This window comes from Lemur catta, chromosome 6 (assembly GCF_020740605.2).
Source record: "Lemur catta isolate mLemCat1 chromosome 6, mLemCat1.pri, whole genome shotgun sequence".
Lineage (NCBI taxonomy): Eukaryota > Metazoa > Chordata > Mammalia > Primates > Lemuridae > Lemur > Lemur catta.
In genome coordinates, this window is record NC_059133.1 from 23,200,939 (window position 1) to 23,218,044 (window position 17,106).

The following is a 17,106-nucleotide window of genomic DNA, read 5'->3' on the forward strand; positions in this document are numbered from 1 at the left end:
ATTCTAGACATTCATGCTGTTCGCCCTCATCGTGGGCAAATCGAAGTTGCTTTTCGGTTTCGGTCACTGTTGGACTCAGATCACCACCCATCAGAAATAGCAGGTCTGGGCATGTTTATGTGGGCGAACTGTTTGCTTATCTGTTTTGTGTAAACAATCAGTGTCATGTTCCCTGTCTCATTCCTTCCACCTCTTCCACAGAAAGTCACAGGTTCTGTGACCGTGTCCAGGATGCATACACCTTGCGCTGCTGTCCACAGGTAAAAACAAAAAAGCCAACAAAGTTTCTCTTCTTTCCCCAAATTCAGGATGAAAAATTAATATAAAGTGTTTTTAAAAAAACCATGTAATGATCAACTATAATCCAAATTTCTTTACTGCCTCTATTAAAAATTGTGTCTATCCTACCTCCATTTGTCCAATTTTTATAAAGTTTCTAATCTATATGGTAAACTATTTGTTTTCTTTGGAGTTGCTTTGCTCACTCTACTTCAGAGGAGTCCAACAGACAACTTGCTATGCAGATGGAGTACCCTAACTTTTAAAAATTCTTAGTCATAACATCATCATAACCAGTTAATAAAGTTTTACTGGTTCTCCCTGTTGTATGAAACTTGAACCAGCCAGTCAGGGATGGTTCCAGGAAAGTCTAATTATATCATTTCAAAATTCAAATCCTTATTTATGGTCCTGTCTTATTTGCATTTTATAGGTAGATATAAATCATTAGCCATGGGCCAGGCATGGTGGCTCACACTGGTAATCCTAGCACTCTGGGAGGCCAAGGCGGGAGGATTGCTTGACCTCAGGAGTTCAAGACTAGCCTGAGCAAGAGTGAGACCCTGTCTCTACAAAAAATAAAAAAAATTAGCTGGGTGTAATGGCGCATGCCTACAGTCCCAGCTACTCAGGAGGCAGAGGCAGGATGATCACTGGAGCCCAGGAGCTGGAGGTTGTAGTGAACTATGAGAACGCCACTGCACTCTACCTGGGATGACAGAGTGAAACGCTGTCTCAAAAATCAATCAATCAATCAATCAATAAATAAATAATAAATAAATCATTAGACATGAATCTATGAGGCTTAACTTTAAATTAAAAATGCCGATGACCTGGGTTGGTGTTAGGCACCGTGTATTGAGGATGGACAATCTAGTTGCTTATAGCAATGAAAGAGATTGACAGGCATTTGAAGAAACAATATGTCAGCTTGTGCCAAGTTTCAGTCTATAATATAGAGTCCTCCCTGCAGTAAATACCCTCACTTCCTTTTACTCGGCAAGTTCTGTTCTATTAATAGCTTATTACACAGTAGATCAAAAATGCCTATGGGAAAGGATCACCAAATTATTTCTACAGGAAGCAGAAGCCCTGGTTTAAGACCTCCCTGGTATTTTAATAATGAAAGCAGATTCCATGTGACAGACACCATTATCAGGGTCTTCCATGTATGAATTCATTTAATCTTCCCACCTATGAGAAAGATACTCTTCCTCCCATTTTGCAGTGGGAAAACTGAGGCACAGAGTTAAGTACCTTGCTCAAGAGGACACAGCCTGATCATTAGTTCCTTGACTTCTGGGAGAGGCCAGAAGGCAGGTGCTACCTGTCTTTGGGCTTGGTACGGGGTGGCTGCTTTATTTTCAAGCATCTTCTAACTTGGTATCTTCATGCTTCACGAATTTAACCTTCTTGGATAATAACTACCACTTGGGTGATCTCTATGAGTCATGTCTGCATTATCTTACTCTCACAATCTATATGATAAGTGCTACTATCTGTGTTCTAAGTCTGTTTCTGTTGCAATTATACACTTAAGAAACTTGCCCAAGTCCTATCACTAATCTGGAAGTGAATCTGCCTGTGCTGGCATTCTTCCTCCTATACCAGGGGTGGGAACCTGCAGCATTAGGGCCACATGAGGCCTTCTGGATCCTTGGCCTTTAGACTCTGGCCTTTAGACTGAACCCAAATTTTACAGAACAGATCCTTTTAATAATCTTTTTAATATAGGATCTATACCATGCTGTTTTGTATAGATTGACCTAGCGTGAACTCATATTATACGAATTTATTCTAATTGGTTTCAGTGAGAACCCAGAAGATTTATAACAAAGTTGTCTTCATATTCTAAATGAACAGAGTATAATTTTCATGGTTTATAACTGCAGAGCACTTTCTGTGGAAAGACTAAAGATATTATGAGAATACTGGTACCCTTAAGGGCATCAAATGGGTCATGTATTTTATCTCGATTGTATTTTAGGTCCATGGTGTGGTGAATGATACCATAGCATTTGTGAAGAGCATCATTACCACAGAACTGAACAGTGCAACAGATAATCCTGTATCTTTTGAACGTCTACTAAATTGCAATCATAGAACTCCAGCTGGTCATTTTACGACTGGCTGAAGTGATCATTTTGCATAGCATCTCAGTCTGTCACTCAGTTGCATAGAGTGAGTGAATTAGTACCTGATGCTCACAGGTTGAGTGACTTTCTCCAGGTCAGAGCTGGTAAGTGGCAGAGGTGGGCCTAAGAACCTACTCTCAGGTTCCAAGTCTAACATGCTGTGCTTTCAAAATTGACCCATTACAGATTAAAGGAGGTATTTCCAGCCTTGGCTGACATGTTTCATGAAGATGTTTGCCCTAAAAGCCACTGCTGAGGTTGTGGGTGAAGGGTGAAGACCCACATCACAAGTGTGATTGCAGAGACCCTGGGAGGTTGGCTTTATTTACGCAGGCCTCTCTGGTTCTGGTGGTGCCAGGATGCACTGACCAGAAGTCAACCTTTTAAAGCTTACCATAGTATTGATCAAAGAGTTGTAGCTTTCTCTATCTTGAGTTTTCATTTCTCACAAATTAGCGTTTCCACATTTGTACAAAGAATGGTAAGAACACTTCCATTTCTCAAGGATGGAGCTCTTTTCTCCTCAATGGTGAGAAGAGTAAGGCTTATCTCAGAGACATCTGTTTTTTGCTGTGCAATATTCTGTGATGGCTTAGTCCCCAGAATGGAGGTGATCAGGAGTCACATTGGCAAAGTCTCCATGAAGACAACGCTGCCTTTGAAGGCCACCAAATCCCTTAGGAATCTATTTTTCCTATTCCACCTCTTCCTCCATTCTTAATACCAGAGGAAGTGCTAAATCAGCAGCCCTGAAAGCAGTTCACAGCCTGGGTTAGCAGACGGTTACACAACAATCGTGTAAGATTTCTCATGAGACATTTTTAGCGCGTCTTTTCTGACGTGCCTACTTAAGGATTTGTGTTTTATGTCCTCTCAGATGGCTTTATGGTTAAGTCAAACCCACGCTAAATAACCAGCAGGATTGTGAGTCTCTGCACTCTCAGCACCACACCACCCTCCAAATGGAGAGGTTTTCATGAACTCTATGTAGTCTTATCTCATGTGCCAGTTCCCAATTCTTGCACTATAGGGGAGAGACATCCATTCTACACTTACATAATTTAGACTTTAAAGTGTAACCTATAAGGTAAAAAAAAAAAAAATTACCATCAAATACTGGATATAGTAGAGGGAATAATTCCCTACTAAATTCTTCCCCTATCACTTGCCCCAGCAAGAATTTCAGCCTAAAGTCCTCTTCTTTCTCAATTGAAGATTCTTAATTACTGATGAATTTCTAGTAGGCTAATATTTGGGAGTCCTCCTGCAATACTGATGCTACCTGAAAGAATATATTTCTCAATTTGCTATTGCATACAAAGAGCACCTATCGCATAATGCTGGATATTATGGATATTAAATGCTAATTGGTATAATCTAATAGCCAACAAGCAAATTTGGAACAATTAGAGAACAATAAAACCTGCTTAATTGGCGCAGAGCTTGATTGCTACAGGGATTCAGAGAATGGAGAGGAGACCAAGGCCTGTGATTGGGGGCTGGTTTAAGAGCAGGAAGTAGGCCTAATGGGCTCACAGTTCCGTGTAGAGAAAAAAGTAACCCCAAAATTGACTAAGGTAATGTAACACATGCACTCCAACTCTTTGAAAGTCAGAACTTTCCTTGTCCCAGTTAATAAGTAGTGAATATTCTTTAGCCCAGGGGACAAAAATTAGCTGTTGGAACCAGAAGGGAAGATCTGTTACTGTCTTTGCCTGGGTGCTTGCTGGTTTAAATGCATGAGAGAATGGAATGAACTCTGAGAATATTAATATTCAGTAAGCCTGAAGTTGCCACCTACTTAAGCAGATTTGGGAGAACCTATTGGCCATGATCTGCTGTTGAACGCTGACACAGGATTACTGAATGTAGAATTTGAAGCTTGACCTAGAATTGATGGTTCCAGACATTTTGGTGGTTGCACCTCAGCAGAGTTGTCCATTCAACTGCTTCCATGGAGCACCGGCTCACAGTGCCCGCTGGAGAAATAGAATTTGCTTTCAAACAGGTATTCTGGTCTCTGTTCTTACTTTCAGATTATAAACTTTTTTGGGGGGATGAGGCAAGTACTAACCTGATTAGTGCAGTTATGGTGCTTGAGAAGCTAATCTCAGGAGAAAGCAAGGTTTCATGCCCCATGTTACTTTGGCCCACAGTTGGGTATACACAATTCACCTTTAAGGGTTTTTTGTTTGTTTTTGCTTTTGTGACCCTTTGTGTCAACAACTGCTTGTGGGCAAGACTTTCTTTTCCTCCACCCCACATTTGTACAAGGACTTCCACTTCAGTGTTAAAAATAAGGAGGGAGGGAAGGAGTTGTATTTGAAGGGATCAGCAAATGTTATGTTCAAGCCTTAACCCATTTGGAAAGATGGTCTTTGCCCGTAGAGGAGAGACAATTTCTGGAGGAAACTTCCACGGTGAATACCCAGCCAAAGTAAGCTTTTTAGAAGTGCTCTTGACCCTGAAAGCATATTCTAATAGAGGCCTACTAAATTGAGACACTCTTTCAGGCCCTGGACTATTTGGCCATTGGTGTTCATGAACTTGCTGCAATTAGCGAAAGAAGAATTGAAAGGCTCTGTAATCCTTCCCTCAGTGAGCTGCCTGCCTTCCTCGTCGCTGAAGGTGGTCTGAACTCTGGGTTCATGATAGCCCACTGCACGGCTGCAGCCCTCGGTAAGGACACTGCCCTTTTCCCAGAGCACAAACCTGTCCACCGAAGGGCCTTTCCATTTTACTTGAAAGTATCCAATTTCGTCTTTGAATGACATCTAACTTTGCACCACTTTTATTTGCATCCTACCTCTCTCAATACAAATGTAGCAGCTTGAGTCTTTTACATTTTGTTAGAAAAAAATATTTTAAAACCTAAACAATGTTATACTGAAATGTAATAATATAATAATGAGGTTGGAAATGAAAATTTCTCTGCGGAAAGCAATTTGACATTCCATTTGAACTTCATCTCTATAGCTTTTTTCCAAATCTCAATTTCAAGACTATCAGAAGGAAAAAGACAAAGATGCTTATAGTTAACGGTGAAACTCAAACCAACCTGAATGATTAAACTTTGGATACATTCCATTAGATATATCATCCACTAAAAACATAAAGATGTTACTGCAAAATTTTAAAAATGCTTATGCAATGCAAGACACCCTCCACGAAAATTGAGCTTCAGTCTAACTGATGTCTGCCTCAGGATTGTAAGGTGCAGAGGAGTAACACATCAGAACAGTGCCTGGCACAAAGTGCAAAGGACCTCGTTTATGTTCACTCACTTAATTGCCACTACAATGCCGTCAGGTGGGTACTACTATCTCCATTTTACAGAGGAATATCTGAAGATCTGAGAAGTTAAGTGGCTTGCCCAATATTGCCTGGCTAGTAAGACGTAGAGCAGAATTCAAACCTGGGCATTTTGGCACCCAAAGATGTGCTCTCACTTCAATTAATGAGGACCTCATTATAAGCACTGCTTAATCCTAAAATAGTGTTGCCAAAATTAACAAACAAAAATGGAGGATGCCCAGTTAAATTTGGATTTCAGATAAAAAACAAATAATTTTTTAATATAAGTAAATCCCAAATAATTCAAATTTAACTGGGCATCCTGTACGTAATCTAACAACTCAACCCCAAAAGGCAGAGTGACATGGTGGTCAATGAAGCGCATAGACCCTGGATCTGAAGCCCGGCTCTGCCATTGACTAGCCACGTGCTCTCGAGCAAGCTTCTGAATCGGGTTGATCTTCATTTTACTCCTGCCTAAAACGGGGATGATAAACTTACCTAATGGGGTTGTTTGGAGGATTAAATGAATTAATGCATATAAAGCCTGACACATCATAAGCACTAAATAGTCGTTGCTATTAATATTACTCCCAACTCCTTCGCACATAAACCTCGCACTAAAACTCAACACAAATAACCAACAAAGAGCCACCGAATTCACCTCCTTTGAGCCAGTATCTTCCATTTGCTCACTTGCCTGCTTATTAAAATACCCCTTTAGAGACTTTTCACAATAACATGGTAGTGGGGGGAGGGGTCATTGGGAACATTGTGCGGCCTCATTTGAGTGTGTTTAGCCTCCCAAGCTGCCTGTTGAGGTTGCTTTCATTATAATGAAAACAGTGTTTTTCTTTTTTTGGCACCGGTAAGCTATCTTTCCGAACAAGCCCCACCACAGGTACTCAGCCCTCAGTCTAGGGTCCGCAGACTTGGCACTTAACAGTGCAGAAACCTGGAGAGCCCAGGGCAAAGCTGGGCGAGCTGGTCACCCCAGTTTAAAGCTAGATCAACTCAGGATAGGATCCCATGTAGCACAGAAAACAACTGACGCTTCACTCGGGGTCACTCTCAAAGTCAAAGAAAGAGGGGAAAAGACTTGGAGTTTGACCTTTCCTGACTCCTAAGCTGGGTGCTTACAGTGCAGTCCTCAGATCAGCAATATGGCTATCATCACCTGGGAGTTTGTCAGTTTGTCAGGACCGCAGAATCTCAGGCCCCACCCTGAGATGACATCGCAACAAGTTCCCTGATTCATCTGCACAATAAAGTTTGAGAGTCCCCCAATCTAGGCCATCCTAGAATTCCCCTCACCTCCCAGAGATATTTCCGGAAGTCACCAAGCCCTTTTTAAACCCCAGACATTCACTTACATCATCATTGAACAATCTGAATGGTTAAATCTTCTTGCCCAAGGTCTGTGGGTCCAGTCTCAATCTCTAGAGGCCACACCTGGATTCCAATCCCGCTTCCTCTGGTGACACAACCCAGTCAAATTGTTCTCAAGTACCTGAATGGCCATCAAGCCTTTTTTCCTCTAGTCTCCCTGACAGCTCAATGTTTCCAAGGCTTTCAGTTTGACCTTGTTAATAGAGTCCCCATCTCCTATCCCAGTCTTACCTCAGAATCCACTATAGCTTTACGGTCCTTCTCACTTTGGGAAAAAATAGACCTGCTTCCTTTCCCCAAAGCAGCTGGTACCATCTGGTGCTTGGATAATGGCCAGGACGTCCTGGAGAGGGTATTCCATGCTCAGAGCACTTTGGGGAAGCCACATGTCATTCTGGCAGTTAATCTTAGTAGGAGCACTTCTTAACTGGCTGGCACTGGTCTCTTGCAGTTTCTGAGAACAAGGCTCTGTGTCACCCCTCGTCTGTGGACTCTCTCTCCACCAGCGCGGCCACGGAGGACCATGTCTCCATGGGAGGATGGGCAGCGAGGAAGGCCCTCAGGGTCGTTGAGCACACGGAGCAAGGCAAGTCACGCGAGTCTGAGACGGCAGGCCTCCCGGACAGACTACCGTGCCGTGGGGCTCTCACTGGGCTCTCCTCCCGGCAGCGTCAGCATCACCTGGGCACGGGTTAGAAACACAGATTCTCAGCCCTCCTCCCAGATCAGCTGAATTAGAAACTCCGGGAGGAGAGGGGCGCAGCCTGGGTTTAACGAGCTTCCAGGTGATGCTGATGCTCTCCAAAGACTGAGAGCCACGGAGCTGTGCAGAGCTACACCTGCTCCTCAACTGGCTGTTACTTTTTAGTGAGACTTTTAAATCATATTCAAAAGTGGAGAGATCAGTACCATGAACTCACATACCTCACTGTGATTCAATAGTTAGCACATTTGCTTCGTTTTCTCTTTTACATTTTCCAAATTATTTTTGAGCAAATCCCCAATGTCTTATTTTATTTCTACATCCCTTATCTCTTAAATATGAATGCTTTCTGATTTACAGTGATGCCATCATCACATCCAACAAAATTCAATAATAAATCCTGGTATCATCACCAAATACGTATTCAAACTTTCCCTATTATCTCAATGTCTTTCTAGTGGGTTTGTTCACGTTCAAGTCAGGATTCAAGGCCCATGTTTTGTTTTATTTATTTATTTATTTATTTATTTATTTATTTTTGAGACAGAGTCTCGCTGTGTTGCCCGGGCTAGAGTGAGTGCCGTGGCGTCAGCCTAGCTCACAGCAACCTCAAACTCCTGGGCTCAAGCAATCCTCCTGCCTCAGCCTCCCAAGTAGCTGGGACTACAGGCATGCGCCACCATGCCTGGCTAATGTTTTCTATATATATTTTTAGTTGGCCAGATAATTTCTTTCTATTTTCAGTAGAGACAGGGTCTCACTCTTGCTCAGGCTGGTCTTGAACTCCTGACCTCAAGCGATCCACCCGCCTCAGCCTCCCAGAGTGCTAGGATTACAGGCGTGAGCCACCACACCCGGCCCCAAGGCCCATGTTTTAAATTTGGTTGTCATGGTTTTAAGCTTCTTTTAATTTAGAACAGTCTCCTCTTTTCTTGTTTTTTCTTCATGCCATTGACTAGTTCAAAAACCAGGTTAATTTTTCTGTAGAAACACTGACATTCTGTTCGCTTCCTTGTGGTGTCACTTTGAACTTGTCCTTTGTCCCGTGCATTTCCTGTACATTGCAGTCGACCCTAAAGATCCATAAGATTTAGGTCTAACCTCTTTTGGCAAAGATACTTCGTAGGGAGAGCTGTCCTGGCCAATCTGTCTCTGCCTTAATCACTGTTTGTTTTGTTTTTTTTTAAAGAAAGAGAAATCGCCTTCCTTTAGTATTGTTCTCAAAGTTCCAACAGTATTGGAAGTTGGCTGACACAAGAATAAGAATATCACTATTTCAAGATAAACGTTAAGAGTTGAGTACAGACAGTCCCCAGGTTACAGATGACCTGACTTACAGCGTTCCGTACTCTTGAATGGGCTCCCAGGGCTCCCAATAAGGGTAATTTATAATTAAATTCATAATTCAGGAACTAGTTTCTTCCGTGCATGTGAACAAGCCTGTGTGGCATCAGTGGTTCCTTGTGGCAGCATCTTTACACTAGCGTTAGTCTCACAGATAGATAAGCAGCTGGTGATAGAAACACAAGAACACCAAGAATCAGACCTAGGCTGGGCGCGGTGGCTCACGCCTGTAATCCTAGCACTCTGGGAGGCCGAGGCGGGTGGATCGCTCGAGATCAGGAGTTCCAGACCAGCCTGAGCAAGAGCGAGACCCCCGTCTCTACTAAAAAAAATAGAAAGAAATTATCTGGCCAACTAAAAATATATATAGAAAAAATTAGCCGGGCATGGTGGCGCATGCCTGTAGTCCCAGCTATTTGGGAGGCTGAGGCAGTAGGATCGCTGAAGCCCAGGAGTTTGAGGTTGCTGTGAGCTAGGCTGACGCCAGGGCACTCACTCTAGCCCAGGCCACAGAGCGAGGCTCTGTCTCAAAAAAAAAAAAAAAAGAATCATAAGACCTAGAGCTAAGAAGGTTTATGACAAAGGAATTTGCTGAAGCCTTTTGTCTCGTTGAAGGAGGATTTGCTAAGATTGAGGAGCAAGATCCTAACACTGAGGCGTTTACAAAGGTTTACTGTGCAGTTAGAACATCAACTGCTGCAGGGTCGTTTACGATGAAAAAAAGAAAAAGGCTGTGCAAACAACCCTAGATACCTTCCTCAAGAAACCAAACATATATTTGCAGTATATCTAAGTAGTACCATTAGTTATTTGCTGAGAATTGTTTTAGTTCATGTGAATTGTACTCTGTTAAGGTGAAGAAAATAATCATATAAAACAAACTAGATGTTTCCTTGATTCTTTTTTTTTTTCTTTCCTTCTTTTTCTTTTCTTTTCTTTTCTTTTTTTTCTTCTTTTTTCTTTTGGAGACAGGGTCTCTCTCTGTCACCCAGGCTGGCGTGCAGTGCAATGGTGCAATTGTAGCTCTCTGCGACTTCCAACTCCTGGGCTCAAGTGATCCTCCTGCCTCAGCCTCCCAGTGTGCTGGGACTACAGGCCTGAGCCACTGCAACCACCCTCCATGATTCTTCAGATATTTTGAGTGTGTTTTTAAAAAAATTAGGGGGGCATTGAAGGTGGTTATTAGGCCACAGAATATTAGTTTATTTCAAAATAAATGAGAAACATATAAAAAATACCCAGCTAAATTAAGATACATTGAACCGCTTGAATTTGTAACAATGACATGTCTGGTTTTTTCAATCCTAGTTGATGGCTTCAGGGAGAACTGCTGGTTATGGATAGCAACAAAGAGCATTTAAGAAAATGTTGCAGAGGTGGCCACTTAAGTTTTTCCTGATATGTTTCACGTTTATCTTGCAAATATTTGCTTCCCAGTTTTTTCAGTCTTTGACATTAGCTGTCAGACCACCCTTCTTTTGAGGTAACATCGTATCACTAACACTTACTAAACATTTACTATGTGCACTCAGTCTTTTAATTCATTTAATCTGTACAATAACCATAGGAGGTATATACTGTTATCTCATTTTACAGATCAGGAAACCAAGGCAGAGGTTAAGTACTGTGCTCAAAGTTATATAACGAGTAAATGCTAGGATTTAATCCCAGGCAGTTGGTTGAAGTCCACCATCTCAACTACTCCTCTGTGCCGCCATATAGGTTACAAAAAAATGAACCAGCATCTTCATGGTTTATCAGACTTCCATTTCCAAGATTGCTTTATATGTCTTCCTAGGGAAGTTATCTCAAAATGAAATCTCTGTGAGTTGAGAGTATGCTATTTTCGTCAGATCTTTGTTATACCTGTGAAGTTGAGGATTGGGCAATAAGGTAATTGATTTGGCAGTAAACCAGGATTTATTCCAGTCATCTAGTGGCTTTCAATGAAAAATCTCCCTTCTCACCCACCAACTCTTCACTCAACTTTTTTGATCAAGATGGATGACAACTTTCATATTTCCACCTTTCTGTAAATTTCAAGTTGCTTTCAGTTTTGCTATTACCTTTGGCTTGAAATACCTGGCGTATAGAACTTCATCAAAGATTTGAAGGAGCCAGTGAGTGAGCAAGTGAGTCTTTAGTTTCCCTGGAACTAATTCTATAATGTCGATTTCAAGCCGTCAAATTTAAAGGCTCTCAAACTGAAATTCTAGAAATTAGTATCTTGCCAACTTTAAATTTCTTGATGAAACTATCTTTATACAGTCTTTCTTAGCTAGGATGCTTATTAAATGTACCATACCTTGCAATAAACTTTGAATGCTGAAATCTACATTTCTCCACATTTTATATAGTCTAGATTATGAAGAATTTTTTATAGAAGTATAATTCAAGATTAAACCACTTTGGATTTCATTATTTGCCAAGAAAATGATTTAGAAGCTTAAAGTTGATCAGACTATTTAAGTGGTTAACCCAAATAGAGTATTTAAAAAACCATTTGATTTCTTATTCTTAAATTATGAAGCATATTACAAACTGGTGAGCACAGACAGGTCACCATGAGAGAGGATGAAGTTATGCAATTCACTGTGGACCTGGAAGTGACTTCACAGCTTCTAGTCCAGTATCGTCACTCCACAATTCATATGGAATTGGAAACTGAGAAGTACGGCATCTTGATGAAACGCACACACTTGTTTAATAGAGCTAGGGCTCAAGGGCCGGATCAGTGTTTCTTTCTGACTTCCTTCCCTACCCACATGACCCAAACCTGGCCAACACACCTTGGTTGGAGGAAGTGAATAAGGAAATGTCAGATTTTGCTAGTGCAGACTAATAATGGGCTTCCTGGGTAGGTTTGGGGGTCTAGCAATTATTCAGGTAAATGTCTCAATTCTCCCCTTCTCACCGTAAAAGACACAGCCAACAGTTTCAAAAAGCAGGTTTAAAATGGTAACCAAATACCAAGGCAACTTCATTGTACTGCAAGACAGAAAGCCAGCTGTTAGTCGGCTGGTGATGGCTGTCAACTTTGGGCAATTCATGTTCCGCAAGCGCGAAGCCAGGCTTTTCTCAGCCACCCTCTCGAATGTCTTGTTGCAGTGCTGGCCATAGAGCTGCTTGCAGCCTGCCAGGGCATAGAGTTTCTACGCCCCCTGAGAACAACCACTCCGCTGGAGAAGGTCTATGACCTGGTGCGCTCTGTTGTAAGGTAAGGTCAAACAGGTCCCTGGAAGTTACACCGTTTCAGAACTGTGAACCTTGGCAGCGCGCAGTGTTTGGCTGATGGCTGGATGTGCTCTCTCTGTAGGCCCTGGATAAAAGATCGCTTCATGGCCCCGGACATCGAGGCAGCGCACCGGCTGCTGCTAGAGCAGAAGGCAAGATGGCCGCGGGGCTGGCTTCTGAGTTTGTGGTTCTTCTGGGAAAGCAAAGTGGGAGTGGGGGGTGGAGAAACTGTCTTGGTCTACTGTTTCCTGGCTATTTCTCAGAAGTGAACAAAAAGGTACTTAGGCAGCTTGCAGGGCTGCTGAGAAGCCATTTGAGAAACTCTTAAGTACCCCATGTTGCACAAAAACGTTGAATATCTAAGGATTAGAAGCTGAAATGAATTTTAAGTGGAGTGTTAGGACAATATTCACAGGGAGAAAATGAGATGGAAGGTTCATGGGTCCCCCCTCCCCACAATGTCTTCTTGAATTCAAAAGTACTTTCTCTTCTGGGTGTTGCTACCGCAACCACCACCGGGTGCAATGGCTGCGTAGACCTGGAGCGAAAACAAAGTCCCAGGTGTTTACTTCCAAGGGCTAAGTCTGTCTGGGGCTCTGGTGAGATGCCGGTTTTTCTTTCCTGCTTACTTTCTCTGGTTACGGCCGACCAGGGACTGAGCTGATAGGTACAGACACTAAGCATGTGTCTTGCATAGGAAAGGTTCCTTGGCTGCCAGTGGCAATCAGATGTAAAGCAGCTATAAACCCAAAACAGGGCCTTAATCTGAGAAGACGTTGTGCTTAAAAGAGAAGAAGTTGGTTGGTGGAGGTGAAAACTAAAGAAGGATCTGAGGCAGTGCTGCTCAGACTTGAGCGTGCATGTGAATCTCCTGGGCATCTTGTTAAAATGCAGATTCAGATTCAGTCCGTCTGGGGTGAAGACTGAGATTCTGACCTGCCCCAAGTGATGCTGATACTGCCTTGGCACAGGCCACACTTTGAGTAGCAAGAATCAAAGGCAGGGCCTGGAAATAGAGCAATGGAAAACTCAAATAACTGCCTTTTATCATTCCAGGCTTGTTTTAGAAAACACAGCGTCCTATCAGACCCTGAGCAACTATCCTTAACTCTGTCCACACTGAATTCTCTAGGTTTTGTTTGCTATTTGCTTGCTTGCTTGTTTTGCTTTGGAAAAGTAAGCAGCTTAAAACCTTCACGACAACTTTAGAAAAGTTTTGGACTTTGTATATTTAAAGGCTTCAATGCCACCAAGGACGAATTGACACAGGTCATGTCTTAAATGACATGGCTTAAAATAAAAGCAAGCAAACAGCCATGATGTGTCTAGTCAGGTACAGAGGATGTTTTGACTTCGGGTGAAGTTGATGTTTAATAGCATGTGGAAACAATGTCAATATTTCACCTTTGTTTTGTCCTTGCTTCTCAGGTTTGGCAAGTAGCCTCACCATACATTGAAAAATACAGAATGGAGCATATTCCAGAGTCAAGACCTGTTTCTCCAACGGCCTTTTCGCTGGAATTTCTACACAGGAAATCCAGCAAAATCCCAGAGTCTGAGGAGCTTTAATGGGCTTCGTCGTGGATTAGCAGACGAGATGGCATTTAGTGTAGCATGAAGCAGGATTGTGCTGAAGGACAGGCCTGGGAACTTTCCTAGGTAGATCAATCTGTTATATAACTCAGTTCTTCAAAAACCTACTTTGGTCAGGCTGGTGGCAGTATTACAGTTGCTAAATTTGGCACGGTGTTCTTGTTGCCATAGTTCGAGACGCACCAGGTGCTTTCAGATTATAGGTGTTTTCTTTCTTTCTTAGCAATATCACTTTTAAGGGTGAGAAGAATAACCACAATTGTACGGGTCTGTTTTTCACTCTTAGCATTAGACAAACTCAGATTTGGAAACAGATTGCTAGCATTCTTTTCTAAAAACATTAGACTTTTGTAAACCTTTTTGTTGTTGTTGTTGTTGTTGTTATTTGCTTTGACAGCTCTCTACCAGTTGACTTTCTTTGGCTGCTTGTACTATGCTGTGATATGACCCGTGTCCCTTAATATGCCTTCATAAATAACCATGTAAGTGGTAATTTGCCTTCACTCTACTCTTTCTTCTATTAATTGAATCATAGTAAAGATTAGTCAATAGGTCTTAAGCAATTAAATACAGAGGTTGTTAAAACCAACATGAGGTTTCATGTGGAAAGAAGTTAAGGAATGAATATAAAGACTGATACTTGGGTGGCCCTTATTGGACTCTGTATTTCATACTTACCAAATATCACTATACACATCCCCCAAGTGCTTGATTTAATCATATGTTTAAATTGGAGTTTGAGGTTAGTATCCTCACTTCCTATGTGTTAGTACTCTATTCACATTCTTATAGTAACCCTGCGTAAGCAGCTTCCTCATTTCACAGATAAGGAATCTCTGGGGTTGACCAACATCCTCTCTGGTGGTAATCATTAAAACGAGCCCTATTGACAAAGGTCAGATGGGAACCTAGGAAGGATTACCCAATCTGTTTTTCCCCCAAGAAGAAGATAAAGCCTCTCTGGAAAAGCTTAAGTAACTGTCCAGGTGAAGGATGGGTCCGATGACCTCTTGGCCTCCCAAACCTAAGATCTGTGACTTTGCACCTACCTGTGCAAACGTGTGCAAGGCACCCCAAGCGCCGGAGTCTGACATCATGGCTCCAAAACCTGCAGCTGGTCAAGAAGAGGACAGATACGCTTGCCAGCTGGCCTACCTGAGTACAGCCTAAAACGGGCCCCACAGTGTATTTCACAATAGAGTTTTCACTCTTTAGATTGCAACCTAGACACAGGAAAGGTGGAAACCAAAGTGAAAACTGCTGCCTACAGCAATTCAGGGAGCAAAAAACGTGCTGAGAGATCTGTTTCCCAAAGGTTCTTGGTGATATTCTTTGCTAAAATGTGGACCCACACAAATGAAGTTGATTCATTCTCATCCACGCTATGGTTGAGCCAGCAAACCTGAGCAGTCTGATGGCTCTTCACTCCAGCCTGGGGAGTGCTGGGTTCCCGCCTGCAGCCCTCCAGGCCACAAGGACACTTTGTATACAGCTGTTAGTAACTCACATCATGTTCAAGGGAATTGCAAGGGAAACACGAAATTAACTGTCTCAATTGCCTTATGTGATCGTTTATTCTTAGATTTTTGTAACAAAGTTTAACACCTCTTAAGGCAGCGGTCCTCAACCTTTTTTGCCACCAGGGACCGGTTTCATGGAAGACTATTTTTCCATAAACCAGGGGTGGGGGTAGGGGGATAGTTTTGGGATGACTCAAGCACATTTATTGTGCACTTTATTTCCAACATTATTACATTGCCCCTTGCCACTCACTGATAGGGTTTTGATATGAGTCTGCAAGCAATTGATTTATTATGGTCTCTGTGCAGTGAATCCTCTCTGCTAATGATAATCTGTATGTGCAGCCACTCCCCAGCGCTAGCATCACTGCCTCAGCTCCACCTCAGATCATCAGGCATTAGATTCTCATAAGGAGAGTGCACCCTAGATCCTTTGCATGCGCAGTTTACAACAGGGTTAGCACTCCTATGAGAATCTAATGCCACTGCTGATCTGACAGGAGGTGGAGCTCAGGTGGTGATGTGAGCGATGGGGAGCCACTGTAAATACAGATGAAGCTTCACTCGCTGGTCCCACTGCTCACGACCTGCTCTGTGGCTGGTTCCTAACAGGCCATGGACCAGTACCAGTCCATGGCCCAGGGATTGGGGACCACAGGGAAAGGCTATTCTAATAGCAATTGATCAATTTCTGAAAGAGTCCATCAACAAACGTTAACACTGTTAGAAAATGTGACTGCCTTAGTTCACTTTCTGTTTCCCATTGAGTAGCAAGCAGCAAAAGAGTTGGAGGTTTCAGGATTTCCTCCCCCCTTGGACTCACCTGGGCTTCTTCACTTGTCGCAGGGTAGTCACCTGGGCCAAGGCACAAGCGCTTTTCAAGCTTCTGCTCTGTGTCGTTTGCTAATGTCTTATTGGCCAAAGCAAATCTTGTGCCAAGCCCAGAGTCAGTTTGGGAGACTAATACCCAAGGGCGTAGGCATGCTTTTTGGCGTGATTCATGCCGTTATCTAACCATCTAGCACATGCATAAAATCTCATACATAACCTGAACATTTTGAAAAAAGATACTTTTCATGCTACTTTAAACTTGTGTCTCATTTTTGGGTCTGGTCACTGGATGCATTTCTTTTTATTAAACTTTATATTAATCTCATAAATAGCATGATCAGTTTGCCTTTTTGGTTACTTTTGTTTACAGTATTAATTTATTAAATGTAAACATTGAAAAGATACACCCCCCCCCCCAAAAAAAATTGGAGGATGTTGGTTTCAGCTCAGAGGGTAGACCTGTTTAGCCTAAAGACGGTCCCATTCCCTTTGCTTGATGATTAGTTCCAGAAAGGGCTGGGATTGCCATTTGGGTCAATGGAACAGAGAAGAGATTTGCTGGGGGCTTCTGAGAAAACGTTTTCTCTCCTGAGAGCACCGGAAGTCATTTTCCTTACCTCCTGTCTGAGCTGGATGAGGAAGCACAACGCACCTGTGGCTGCTGACAGCCAGGTAGACCCAGGGCAGAATTAGCCTTGGGCTGATGCGTCCCTGGAGGAAAGTGGAGGGAGGGAACAAATCATTGAGCTGCTGAATAAACCCAACAGGAAGCCTGCCCTACTTC

The 17,106-nt window shown here is 42.6% G+C and overlaps 1 protein-coding gene across 2 annotated transcripts in view; it reads left to right on the top strand.

The window, feature by feature from the left end:
* Positions 1–15,522, top strand: part of HAL (histidine ammonia-lyase) — a 24,978-nt gene extending 9,456 nt beyond the window's left edge. For both annotated transcript variants that reach the window (XM_045553191.1, XM_045553192.1), the window contains 9 exons: positions 8–103; positions 202–260; positions 2,267–2,347; positions 4,786–4,851; positions 4,928–5,093; positions 7,549–7,683; positions 12,253–12,361; positions 12,461–12,530; positions 13,807–15,522. In XM_045553191.1, the coding sequence (XP_045409147.1) occupies positions 8–103; positions 202–260; positions 2,267–2,347; positions 4,786–4,851; positions 4,928–5,093; positions 7,549–7,683; positions 12,253–12,361; positions 12,461–12,530; positions 13,807–13,947 (923 nt within the window). In that variant the 3' untranslated portion in view covers positions 13,948–15,522. The remainder of the gene's footprint in view (positions 1–7; positions 104–201; positions 261–2,266; positions 2,348–4,785; positions 4,852–4,927; positions 5,094–7,548; positions 7,684–12,252; positions 12,362–12,460; positions 12,531–13,806) is intronic.
* Positions 15,523–17,106: the final 1,584 nt, after the last annotated feature.